A 13,657-nucleotide genomic window follows, 5' to 3' on the forward strand; every position below is an offset into this window, starting at 1 on the left:
GAGAATGTGGGAGTAAATAAGGGAATGTGGGAGTAAATGAGGGAGTGAGAGGGTAAATGAGGGAGTGAGAGGGTAAATGAGGGAATGTGGGAGTAAATGAGGGAGTGAGAGGGTAAACGAGGGAATGTGGGAGTAAATGAGGGAGTGAGAGGGTAAATGAGGGAATGTGGGAGTAAATGAGGGAGTGAGAGGGTAAATGAGGGAATGTGGGAGTAAATGAGGGAGTGAGAGGGTAAACGAGGGAATGTGGGAGTGTAAATGAGGGAATGTGTGAGTAAATGAGGGAGTGAGAGGGTAAATAAGGGAGTGAGAGGGTAAACGAGGGAATGTGGGAGTAAATGAGAGAATGTGGGAGTAAATGAGGGAGAGAGGGTAAACGAGGGAGTGAGAGGGTAAATGAGGGCGTGAGAGGGTAAATGAGGAAGTGAGAGGGTAAATGAGGGAATGAGAGGGTAAATAAGGGAGTGAGAAGGTAAATGAGGGAGTGAGAGGGTAAATAAGGGAGTGAGAGGGTAAATAAGGGAGTGAGAAGGTAAATGAGGGAGTGAGAGGGTAAATAAGGGAGTGAGAGGGTAAATAAGGGAGTGAGAGGGTAAATGAGGGATTGAGACGATGAGTGAGTGAATAAGTGAATGGATGAGGGAGTGAGTGAGAGAGGGAGTGAATGAGAGAGGGAGTGAATGAGAGAGGGAGTAAGAGGGTAACTGAGAGGGTGAGTGAGTAAGTAAATGAGGGATTGAGACGATGAGTGAGTGAATAAGTGAACGGATGAGGGAGTGAGTGAGGGAGTGAATGGATGAGAGAGTGAGTGAGAGAGGGAGTGTGTGGTATCCTGTACAAACTGTCCACTAGTCTCATCCCGGTGGCACCTGACCCCCTGCAGCCCTGACCCCAGGGAGCAGTGTAAACACCACCAGATTATCCGGATGGTAATTAATAGCACATGTTGATTATAGATGAGGATGATGAGGCATGCTTCTCCTCCCTCTCTGCTCTCTGTGACTCACGGCCGTGGAGCTGCAGGAATGTAGCGGCAGGTGACTCATGTCATCATGGATGAGGAGATGAAGGAGGTGGAAAGTACCTGAGTTCACTCTCATCACTCTCATCCATTAATCTCACGCTGCTCACATTAAAGCTGCACCTCATTCAGTCACTCATTCATTCATCCTCAGCTACAGTCCAGGATGAAAAGTATGTGAACCCCTCCATAAACACGAGGAAGCCGCCGTGATGTTCAAGTCGAGACTCACGTCACCAAACTGTGCTGGAACTCATTCCAGACCAGACCCACCCTGACCTCCGATTAAATCAAAACTTTCTAAATTCTAAAGAATTTTATTGGTTAAGACCAAGACAACATCACGACCATAAAGAGACACTCAATGGTTGAGACCAAGATTAAAAGTCAAGGTCAAAACTTTTATTGTTGAGGCCAAGACAAGACCCATGGGTTTTATTAGTTACGACCACAAGACCAAGACTTTCAATGGTTAAAACAAAGACATTACATGATTAAAACCAGGCGGCACGGTGGGTACCACTGTCACCTCACAGCAAGCAGGTCCTGGGTTCGATCCCCAAGTGGGGCGGTCTGGGTCCTTCCTGTGTGGGGTTTGCATGTTCTCCCCGTATCTGTGTGGGTTTCCTCCGGGAGCTCCGGTTTCCTCCCACAGTCCAAAGATGTGCAAGTGAGGTGAACTGGAGATACAAAATTGTCCATGACTGTGTTTGATATAAAACCTTGTGAGATGATGAATCTTGTGTGTAATGAGTAACTACCGTTCCTGTCATGAATGTAACCAAAGTGTAAAACATGACGTTATAATCCTAACAAACAAACAAACAAAATGATTAAAACCAAGACTTTTATAAAATAATTCCAAAAGACCAAGAATTTAAAACCACTTTCAATGATTAAGACCAAGATTAAGATCATTTATTCTCATTTTCATTGAATGAGATCTCCCAGCAGGGGGAGTAAGAGAACCGTGTATTTAAATGATTCAAAGATTTAATGAACCGATTCATTTTTGATTCAGCTTTGAGCATATAGAGAAACAGATGGACTACAGTCAGTAATTGTAGAACTACAAAGTGTTTCTATACGGTAAGTGGAGCTGATAACATGGACAGTGAGAGTAGAAACAAGGAGGTGGTTTTAATGTAATGGCTGATCGGTGTATATTATCTATTCATTACTGGGCGATCTTTAACGACTCTCACTGGTGCAAGAGGACGCAGAGCTCATAGTGCCCACAAAAGACAATAAATCTGGCAGAAGGTGCTATTTGATGGGCAGATTTGCACACGGTACTGTTTTACTTGCACAGTGTAAATTGTACACATAATGTCTATAACTGCACCTGTAGGCTCACCCACTGTAGATTGTGTTCTGTGTTAGATGGCTTATATTCTTATTATTGCACAATCACACTATTGTTATCCGTTAGTCATATTATTATTATTATTCCACCGCTTTTTGTCCGGCTTTCTTCGTCCGCAGTTTTCGAGATATCGACCCCGTTTCAGCGCCAAATCGTCCGGCCCATTCGGGAATAGACTGCTTGAATAAGGCTTTCGGATCCGTCCGCCCGTTTGCCCGCCACGCCCGTTTTTCAAAAAAAATAATTCCCAGACGCCGTTCCAACTCTAAATCGTCCGTCCCGTTAACGACACCACTTCTTGAAGAAAGCTTTAGGATCCGGCCGCCTGTTCGCCCGCTGTTTACCCTTTTTTGGCCAAAAAGACTTTTTTTGTCTACAATTTTCGACATATCGACACAGTTCCAACTCTAAATCGTCCGGCCCATTAATGACAACAAAGCTTGTTTACAGCTTTTGGATCCACCTGCCCGTTCGCCCGCCACGCCCATTTTTTTTGTCCCATTCACTTCCATTCATTTTTTGGAAATTTTGAGCCATCAATGACACCCCAACTTGGATCCAGCATGGGGATACGCAGCCCCAGCCACACCCGTTTTTTAAATATTTTGAGATATCAACGCCGTTCCAACTCTAACTCGTTCGGGCCACTGATGACACCCCGACTTTGATACAGCATGAGCGTACACACGCCTGCCACGCCCGTTTTTTTAATATTTCGAAATATCAACACCATTCCAACTCTAACTCGTTCGGCCCACTGATGACACCCCGACTTGGATACAGCATGGGCATACGCGCACCCGCCCGCCCGCTGCACAGCAATCACACTCGCATTTTCTTCAGGAAATGCAACTCTATAGAGTTTTATATATTATTATATTTTAGATTTTTATATCTTATTTTTGCATCACATTACTTTTAATTTGTATTCCTTCCTGTACTACATGGTCATGTTGTTGTGTGATGCATGTGATAATTGTAAAGTGCTGCTGTAACACTGCAATTTCCCTTCAGGATTCAATAAAGTAAATCAATCAATAAATATTTTTTAGCAGTTTACAATTTTCAATGATTTGGAAAAATAAAACTCTTGCATAAATTAGAATCTTATTTTTTCTTTTATTTTGGCCCGGTTGTTCAATTAGTTATTACTGATACATAGTCCAGAATCTACAGTTCTTAGACAGAAGTCGTTTAGTCTCTGACAGACAGAAGACGCAGCAGATAAAATGCCAAACACATTCATCTGAGATCAAATCACTACAGTTACATGAGAAACCCAAATTCTCAAAATGACCGTACTGTGTGATATGTGTGTCAGGCCACACAGGCTCAGGAAATAACGCTTCACGAAGATAAGCATCCGTTTCTATTATTTTTCATCTATATTATTCTTTGCACGTCTTTTGGTCCTGACTTTCGTCTTTCTGCCTCTTTTCGGGCACTCGTCATCGTCGGACGGTTCACTCTGCGATCTATATCCCTCCTCCGTTTCCATCTTCTCAGCAGGATCGTCAGAGCTCGTCCTGTCTCGCTTCCTCCCGCGTCCTGTGCTCGGCGTCTCGGAGGAACCGTCCTCCCCCGATGCCGCGAGGCCGGCGTGGCGCTTCTGCAGGTGGTTCTTCAGGCTGACGTTGTGGTTGAAACACTCGCCGCACTGCTCGCACATGAACGGCCTCTCGCCCGTGTGGAGCCGCATGTGGGACTTGAGGTGGCCGGCCTGATTGAAGGAGCGCTCGCAGACCCCGCAGGAGTACGGCTTCTCCCCCGAGTGGATGCGCATGTGCCTCTCGTAGCTGGTGAGCGTGGGGAGGGTGCGGTAACACGCGTCGCAGATGAACCTGTTCTGGCCCGTGTGGCCTCTCATGTGCTGGTTGCGCGTTATGAAATCTTTGAATTTCTCCGGACAGTCGGGGCAGGAGAAGGGCAGGAGGTCGCCGTCGCCGTGCCGCCGCTCGTGCTCCAGCTTGGAGGCCTTGGTGGCGAACGGCGTCATGCAGAACTTGCAGAAGTGCGTGTAGTCTCCGTGCAGCCGGCGGACGTGCACCTTCCGGCCGTTCTCCGTGAAGAAGCGTTTGGGACAGAGGGGGCAGAAGAAGGGTTTGATCTTGTACTCACACACGTGGACTTTTTTCTTCACCCTGTGTGAGAGAAAAATGTTCATAATTTTTAACACAATCAATTACTACTTAGAAAATGTAGATATGCATAAGGCATAATTGCCAGTAGTTCTATTCCAAAATTCATGTATGTCATTAAGGATTTCTCCACCACACCTGATGATCTTATTGCAGTCCTGGCAGACCCGCTGTTCCACCGGGTTCTCCTTGGCGCCGTGCGTGCTCATGGCGTGCTTATGAAAGCTCACGACGTCGCCGAAATAAACCGAGAAATTCATCCGTTTTTGCTTTTTCTCGACGTCGTCGTCAGGAGCGTCTCCGGTGCCCCGGTCAGCGTCGTCCACCACGCCGCACTCCCGGCAGCCGAAGATCTTCAGGTGCCTCCGGATCGTACACACCATTTTGGCGACACATTGGCAGTCTGTGCACCAGATGATGGGTTTGATCGTGTTCTGAAATGGCTTCAGCTTGCGGTCGCATTCGGACTCCGATAATTCTTCATTCTCTGTGGCCTCGCAAGACGAGCTAGGATCCTCGTACTCCTCGTCTGAAGGCGCGTCTCCGTCATCGTTTACGCTTCTGTTCTGATCGTTAATCGGTTCTTCCTGTGTATTCGGCGGCCCGTCTCTGAGATCGGACCCGTCCGCGTCCTCGTCGCGATTTTCGTTGAGTGCTGAAGGATCGTCATCCTCGTGTGCCTCCAGCAGGAGAGGTGGTACGTGTTCCTCTTTCGTTCTCTCGTCTTCATCAGGCTCCTCTTTCACCGCAAAACGTGAGACGTCCCGAGCGTCCGTGTTCACACAAGCTTCGATCCGGCGTCTCCGACTTTCATGGTCGTGTGACTGTGATTTATCTGCCACCTGATTAAAAGAGAAATAAATAAATAAACAGAAATGATGCCGTCGTTCCATCCATGTGCACTTATACAGCGCCATACATTAGGGCCACTTTATAGCATTTGCATAACAACATAATCAGCTATAATTCTATACTATTACTCAGACCAAACAACAGAAATGAGTTACTAGACTGAGAACGATCTGGACTCTTGAGATACACACCTTCTGCGTCGGTTGCACAGCCGGATGGGAGGTCCACACCCTGTAGTGAGAACATTTCACACACTCCTGTCCGAACGAAAGACTCCCTCCTTTACCTAACCCCCAAATACGGCACGGACCGGAGCATTCCAAACACCGGTACATCAGCAGCACCAAGACCTCCTTGGTCAGGACGACGTGATTACTGCTGTAAAGGAAAACAAACACACACACACAATCATTTATCCAGAACCTAGAAAAGTGCAAACAGTACATAACATGGTCTGCATACCAGTGTTTACTCCGGACCCCCTTCTGATGCAACCCTCCTGTTTCTATCAGGGCTTGGGACCTGCACTGAGAGCGCCCTCCTCAGACATTAGCCGATCATGTTCATGGAGTCATGTTTTTTTTGCTTTTTTCCCCCCAATCTAGTTGTATCCAAGTACCTGATTGTGTTATGCTTCCTCTCTACTGATGCTGAACCCCACTTCTGATTGAGGTGAGCAAGACTTGCACCTGCACGAGGCGGGTTCATATGCGGATCATTTATTTATTCATTAGGATTTTAACATCATGTTTTACACTTTGGTTACATTCATGACAGGACAGGTAGTTACTGCTTACACAAGATTCATCAGTTCGGGTTTTTAATGTCTTTGGACTGTGGGAGGAAACCGGCGCTCCCGGAGGAAACCCACACAGCCACGGGGAGAACATGCAAACTCCACCCAGAAAGGACCCGGAACGCTCCACCTAGGAACTGACACCAGGACCTTCTTGCTGTGAGGCGACAGTGATATCCACTGAGCCACTGTGCCAACCGGAAACAGATGGGTAGGCATTAGGGCGCATTCACATGACATGATTGTTTCCTATGGAGTGTGTAACTGTTTGTAATTGTATTTCAGTGTGTTTATATTATATTTGTGTTATTTTCAGTGTATAAGTGTCAAAAACAACCTCATTATTTTACACAATAATAAAATATCTGCAGCTCCACGGGACCATGGACGCATTAACAGGTTTCCCAAACATCCTTATAGGGACAAATATCTCGAAACTCAACGTCTTTAAAACTCGACGCCGCTCCCAGAACCGACTGACGTCCAGTTTCAAAATTTGTGACTGTATCGTACACTGACATACCCTGATAAGCTGCAGCTTTCTTCTTCATCTGACGCTGACAGCCTGCTTTGCACAGCTGAGAAAACAGTAAAGAACATCAAGCACTTCTGACACACATATTACTGAATCCAGAGCTTTACTGTAGTCGGACGTTTACAAATGCCCGACGTTTCAGAATTGACCACAGCACCACCTTACAGAGCCCTGATCGGTCCGTCTCTAATGAGAGCAGGAAGCTTTCTCACCTTCGCTGTATGATTTGCGTCTTTCTTGTGAACCCACAGACGTTTTCTCCCTCACGCTTCTCGTTAATCCCTGTATAAAGATGATACTGTGGAATTAAATTTGAATGAAATGTTATTTATTTAAAATAAAGAGCCACACTTACCAGATTTATCTCAATCTCTGCTGGCTGCTTTGCGTCGGCATCATTGGACGAATCTATCTCACTGTGAAGGAACAAGAAGACGAACGCAAGCTCGTTAATCAAGCTACAAGCTTTAGGAATACGATTAGGGCTGCAGCTAATGATGATTTTACGTGTTAATTAAGTAAACAAGTACAAGTTAAAGGTTAACATACAATTAGTTCATCACAGTAGTGTCTGTATTTACATTTATGCATTTATGCGACTAAATAAGTGAAGTATTGGAACAATACACGTCAAAGAAAACGTGCAAATAATTGCTTTTGTGTCTTATTTGGATTTCACATGGATGTCCCAACTCTTTTGGTACTGGGGTGTTTACTGTTTGCTACTCACCCATCAGACGGTGCATCGGGCATTAGACGGGTCCTCCTGTGGACTCTTGAGACGTGCTTAATTCCCTGGTAGCTACAAGACATGAAAACGACTTACAGTACTGTGACTGTATTATATAAGCAATTGAATGTTAAGGGCCTTGCTTAAGGACCCAACAGTGGCAACCTGGCAGTAGTGGGCAGTTGTAGCCTAGTGGTTAAGGTACTGGACTAGTAATCAAAAGTTCGCTGGTTCAAACCCTACCACTGTCAGGTTGCCACTGTTGGGCCCTTGAGCAAGGCCCTTAACCCTGAATTGCTTAGATAATATACTGTCACAGTACTGTAAGTCGCTTTGGATAAAAACGTCCACTAAATGCTGAAAATGTAAATGTAGTGGGGCTTGAACCAGCAACCTTTTGATTACTAGTCCAGCACCTTAACCCACTTGGCTTAAATCAAAGACCATTACTGTAACAATGAGAGTATGTGTGTGTAGAGAATGTGTGTGTGTGTGTGTGTGTGTGTGTGTGGATAGGCACAAATCCCCACACACACACTCCAGAATCTTGTGAAGCCTTTCCAGAACAGTGGTTCCGTGTGCAACTCTGGAACAACACCAGCAGCAAGTTTCTGGTCAGGTGTCTATATACTTTTGGTCTAATGTGCAGATCTTACCGGTCCAGTAAGAATGAAGCGAACTCAGGATCAGACTTGAAGTCTTTAGATCGGCGCAGTTCTCTCCACCTCGTGAAGGCCTGGCCGAGATTAATCCTGGACTTGCTCCGGCTTCTGTCCCTCCGTCTCTCGGCCTGCAGACTCTCCACGCTGCGGGGTTTCCTCACACTCTGCTCGGCTGAGCTGGGAGAAGATACCGGTGATGGTGGTGATGGTGGTGCTGGTGTTTTCTCCATTATTCACGCTGTCTGTGCAGGACCTGCATCTGTGTGAAGCCAGCACCAGTAACGCCTCTCTCATCACTGCGACTGGAGTCAAATATTTTAGAATAAAAGTTCATTAAATCCTACAGCACACAGATTCTCATCTCAGAAATATAAATAACAGAGTCCAAATATCCGCTCACCGGTCCGATTTTTTTTATTCCAATCAAGTGTGTTTACATGCAAGTAATCTTATAGATTATAGACCATATCTGTGCTTTCAGAAAGCACATGGTGGGTGAGAGTCTGGGGCTGAAGAAGTGCCAGCACTGCATCTATCTGTTTATCTATCTGTCTGTCTGTCTATCTGTTTATCTATCTGTCTGTCTGTCTATCTGTTTATCTATCTATCTGTCTGTCTGTCTATATTGAAATCTTATTGTTCATATTTCTATATTGTTTTGTCTGTATATAGTTTTTTTCTGTATGTAGAAGAAGATAGACTTTATTTGTGATATACACATATACAGGTGTACAGTACAATAACATTTTTTCTTTGCATATCCCAGCTTGTTTGGAAGCTGGGGTCTGGAGCAGACAGGGTTAAGGGCCTTGCTCAAGGACCCAACAGAAGCTGCAAAGCTGAGCCTGGATTTGAACCGCCAATCTTCCGGTTGATAGCCCAAATATTGTTTAGTCTGTATATAGTTTAATCGATGTATAGTTTAATCTGTATATTGTTTCGTCTGTATATTTTTTCGTCTGTGTATTTCGTCTTAACATTGTTGCATCTGTATATTTTGTCTGTATATTGTTTCGTCTGTATATTGTTTTGTCTATATTTTTTGTCTGTATATTGTTTCGCCTGTATATTTTGTCTGTATATTGTTTCGTCTGTATATTGTTTCGTCTGTATATTTTTTAGTCTGTATATTGTTTCGCCTCTATATTTTGTCTGTATATTGTTTTGTCTGTATTTTTCGTCTGTATATTGTTTCGTCTGTATACTTCGTCTGTATATTGTTTAGTCTGTATATTGTTTTGTCTGTATTTTTCGTCTGTATATTGTTTCGCCTCTATATTTTGTCTGTATATTGTTTAGTCTGTATATTGTTTTGTCTGTATTTTTCGTCTGTATATTGTTTCGCCTCTATATTTTGTCTGTATATTGTTTAGTCTGTATATTGTTTTGTCTGTATTTTTCGTCTGTATATTGTTTTGTCTGTATTTTTCGTCTGTATATTGTTTCGTCTGTATACTTCGTCTGTATATTGTTTAGTCTGTATACTTCGTCTGTATATTGTTTCATCTGTATACTTCGTCTGTATATTGTTTCGTCTGTATACTTCGTCTGTATATTGTTTAGTCTGTATATTGTTTCGTCTGTATGTTGTTTTGTCTGTATATAGTAATGTTTGTATATTGTAGAGAGCTACCAACAGCAGGAAACGAATTCCTCGTGTGTGTAAACATACTTGGCAAATTAAGCTGATCCTGATTCTGATCTAGCTTTTTTTTTTTTAATATATGTGTAACTATTTTCATTTATTGTATTATTATTCATGTTATTATTTTCTTTTTTATTCTGTTTCCTGAATCTGTAACTAAGCTTTGGCAATACGAATGTCCAGTTATTGTCCACATAAAAATACCAGTAAAGCTCCCTTTGTAGGTAGTTGACGAATACTTGATAAATTTTTGAAATGCTGTGAGTGTGTGCTGCCCTCTCTTGGTATCTTGAGCTCAGTTTCCTATCAGAATGGTGCAGCTTCACTCCAGGCCAGTTGGTGGCGATGTTCGGTGTGTCGGCGCCCATTAAGCCCTACGTTCGCCACGCCCCTCTGTGTCGGGTATTAAGATGGAAGGTGTTTAAGTTAGTTTGTGTCGGAGTTCTGCAGCCTCGTTTACGTGAGTTATTGTAAGTACATGTATGCAGTGATTATATGTTGTTTTTATTATTATGCGCGTTTCTACAGATAAGAGAGCGGGTTGTTTTTAACGTGATGAGGCCGCGTGCTAATGCGTTGTGGCTCGCGCACTGTTACCTGTGAGCACAGTGGCGCGCGCGCACCTAATATACACGTTATATAGGTCTGCACATGTTATGCAGCGTGTTGCAATGACATTAAACGTGATTTTAATGTTACGCAGACATTCCTGTACACTATAAGTGCTTCACAGTGTTCCGTGCATCACTCAGTAGATGATTAGTGCGTGTTTGAGCCCTGAAGGACAGTTTATTTACACTTATATAACACTCACATACACGATCTACTGCTGTACAAAAAAAACAACATGTTTAAAAATACAGAAACACCGAATTACTTAAGGTAGGTGGTGTGAAATGACAGGTGACGACTCTTGGTCGGGGTGCCAAGTTTGCATGGCAACACACACACACACACACACACACACACACACACACACACACACACCAAGCCTGCCAATTGTTTACATTTGCATTTTCTGCATCCACCAGACACTTTTATCCAAAGCGACTTACAGTGCTGTGATAGTATACAGTCTAAGCAATTGAAGGTTAAGGGCCTTGCTCAAGGGCCCAACAGTGGCAACCTGGTAGAGGTGGGGCTTGAACCGGCAACCTTCAGATTATTAGTCCAGAACATGAACCGCTAGGCGACAACTGCTCCACACTGTCACTAGATCGAATTATGGAACTACACCAGTAACTGTTGAAAGTATATAGTACTTATACAGCCCCCTGTTGGTACATTTAAGATCATTAAAACAGACGTAACAACACGATTTAAACACACGCCAACCATCACAATTGCTGCTACATTGATAAGAAAACCTGGTGATTGAGTTGGGAATTCAGTATAAAAATAAAAGCATTAGTTTATTCGGTACAATTTGATGTGACACTTGTGTTTCTAAAGGGTTGATAGGGCGGCACGGTGGCTCGGTGGGTAGCACTGTCGCCTCACGGCAAGAAGGTCCTGGGTTCGATCCACAGGTGGGACGGTCCGGGTCCTTTCTGTGTGGAGTTTGCATGTTCTCCCCGTGTCTGTGTGGGTTTCCTCCGGCTGCTCCGGTTTCCTCCGACAGTCCAAATACCTGCAAGTGAGGTTAATTGGAGATACTAAATTGTCCATGTTCGATATATGAACCTTGTGTAATGAGTGACTACGTTTTCTGCCATTAAAATCAAAACAAACAAACCTTACATTAAGGGTTAAGTGCCTTCATTTATTCATTTATTCATTGGGCCAATAATGGCATTTTGGTGGTGTTGGTGGGGCTTAAACCATCAACCTTTCGATCATTAGTTTGGTGCCTTAACCAATAAGCTTTCACTGACCTGTAAATCGATATTTTCTGTGGTAATGTTCTATGTAAGAAGAAAACAACAGACAAGGAGGAGCCAAAAAATCCTATGGGTAGCACTGTTACCTCACAGCAAGAAGGTCCTGGGTTCGATTCCCAGCTTTCTGTGTGGAGTTTGCATGCTCTCCCCGTGTCTGTGTGGGTTTCCTCCCACAGTCCAAGATATTTTTTTTAATTAACTACCGTTCCTGTCATGAATGTAAATAAAGTGTGTAAAACATGACGTTAAAGTTCTAATAAATAAATAAATAAATAAATGATGGCATTTAGCGGATGCTTTTATCCAAAGCCCTTACAGTTGTGAGTTAATACGATGCAAGCGGTTAAGGGTTAATTTAAGTGCCTTGCACAGGGGCCAACAATGGCATTTTGGTGGTGGTGGTGGGACTTGAACTATCAACCTTTTGATCATTAGTTAAATGCCTTTACCACTAAGCTACCACTGTTCTTTAAATTGATATTATTCATTGCCATGATATATGTAAAGGGTAAGAAGAAAACAGATCTATCACAGATCTATCGCAGGGCTTCGGTCAGCCAAAAACATAAGCGCTCATGTCTGTGTAGACGCCCGGCGCGCCGATAGCACCACTGAGATTCCACCAAAGTGTGCTTTGATTAGATGTTTCATATCAAATATGATGTGTCATTAGACAGACTTGCTCATTTTAGTCGTTGCTGTTTACACATTTATAAAAAAGTGACGTTTTTAAGAATTCTGCATTGTATTTAATTAGTAAACATGTAAACTAAGTATTTTTAATGATTATTTGTCTGTACTGCACCTACATGTTTTGCACAAATACAAATCTGATTTGTTAAACATAGATATAAATCTTTTACTTCCATTTGTCTTCCGTGCAGCATCCTAATTTAGCGAGATGGAGGATTCCGCCTCAAACGAAGCCCCCAAAAGGTGGGGCTTCCGCAGAAGCACCCTAGCCAGACGAGAATTCATGGAGGAAATCGGAAACCTCGACCGTGACACTTTAGTGCCGCGCAGAGTTGCACAGCAGCCTCGTGGCAGGGGTAGAGGACGAGCGAGGGGCAAACAGGCCGGCGAGGGTCTGCCTGCTGCCTCGAGAAGAGGACGAGGACGCAGAAGAGCTGGCCCAGATGACTCCGGTCCGAGCACGGAGCTTCATTCCGAGGTTTTCTGTGCTCCACTTCAGCCTCACCTGCTGCAGAGAACCAAATCGGACGTCGAAGCGTCCGACAGCGATGAACTGACGCTCAGGGAGCTACAGGAACGAGTCTGGAAGCAACGGAGGCTGCAGGCGAACAGTGCGGGGGGTAGATCTGCATCAGATTTAAACCCCGACGTCGTAAGTAAAGCTAACCAGGAGGCTGAGCTGCTTTCTGAGGAACTTAAACTGCAGGAAGGGGCGTCCATGTCCTCATCACACCCCACACACACAGCCAGCAAGAGTTCAGCGGTGCTAACCAAGGACCGAACATCAGCACGAAAGATGAGGGAGGAGGAAGATGAAGATGATGCAGGTTCAGATTTTGGCGAAGACAGCGACCCCAACGCGGTCTACTGCATCTGCAGACAGGCTCATAATAAGAGGCGAGTATATTTAGGTCGGGTTACTGAAGCAGAACGCTTTTATTGCTGAATCATGCTGAGATCACAAGAGCTTCAGTCAGAACTGGCTCTGTATTGTGTTGCTGCTTTGTTGTTGTTGGTTTTTTAAAGATAAAATAAGGCTTTATTGATCCCCTTGGGTAAATTTACTTGTTACAGCAGTACAAGAGAAGGGTGGTAAAAAAAAGAGACGGACTTAAGAGCTACTCAACAAAAAAATGCAGTTAATATACACCGATCAGCCATAACATTAAAACCACCTCCTTGTTTCTACACTCACTGTCCACTTACCATATAGAAGCACTTTGTAGTTCTACAATTACTGACTGTAGTCCATCTTCAATGCTCAGGACCCTCACAGAGCAGGTATTATTTAGGTGGTGGATGATTCTCAGCACTGCACTGACACTGACATGGTGGTGGT

The 13,657-nt window shown here is 44.1% G+C and overlaps 2 protein-coding genes across 3 annotated transcripts in view; one reads left to right on the forward strand and one right to left on the reverse strand.

Moving 5' to 3' along the window:
• Positions 1-3,508: 3,508 nt before the first annotated feature.
• Positions 3,509-8,382, reverse strand: LOC134333211 (zinc finger protein 774-like). Of its 2 annotated transcripts, none has more exons than XM_063015087.1 (8): positions 8,095-8,382; positions 7,439-7,510; positions 7,064-7,124; positions 6,921-6,990; positions 6,697-6,751; positions 5,569-5,752; positions 4,664-5,367; positions 3,509-4,528 (listed from the first exon to the last, which is right to left on the reverse strand). In XM_063015087.1, the coding sequence occupies exons 1-8, from the start codon at positions 8,328-8,330 to the stop codon at positions 3,760-3,762; spliced, it is 2,151 nt and encodes a 716-aa protein (XP_062871157.1). In that variant the 5' UTR covers positions 8,331-8,382; the 3' UTR covers positions 3,509-3,759. The 2 variants fall into 2 exon arrangements, with proteins under 2 accessions (XP_062871157.1, XP_062871156.1); XM_063015086.1 differs by having other exon boundaries at positions 5,569-5,755.
• A 1,782-nt stretch (positions 8,383-10,164) lies between these two features.
• Positions 10,165-13,657, forward strand: part of si:ch73-181d5.4 (death-inducer obliterator 1) — a 28,643-nt gene continuing 25,150 nt past the window's right edge. Inside the window, exons 1-2 of the mRNA XM_063016108.1 lie at positions 10,165-10,215; positions 12,510-13,215. Coding sequence (XP_062872178.1) covers positions 12,527-13,215 — 689 coding nt within the window. The 5' untranslated portion in view covers positions 10,165-10,215; positions 12,510-12,526. The remainder of the gene's footprint in view (positions 10,216-12,509; positions 13,216-13,657) is intronic.

The sequence above is a fragment of the Trichomycterus rosablanca genome, chromosome 19 (assembly GCF_030014385.1).
Source record: "Trichomycterus rosablanca isolate fTriRos1 chromosome 19, fTriRos1.hap1, whole genome shotgun sequence".
NCBI classification, from domain to species: domain Eukaryota; kingdom Metazoa; phylum Chordata; class Actinopteri; order Siluriformes; family Trichomycteridae; genus Trichomycterus; species Trichomycterus rosablanca.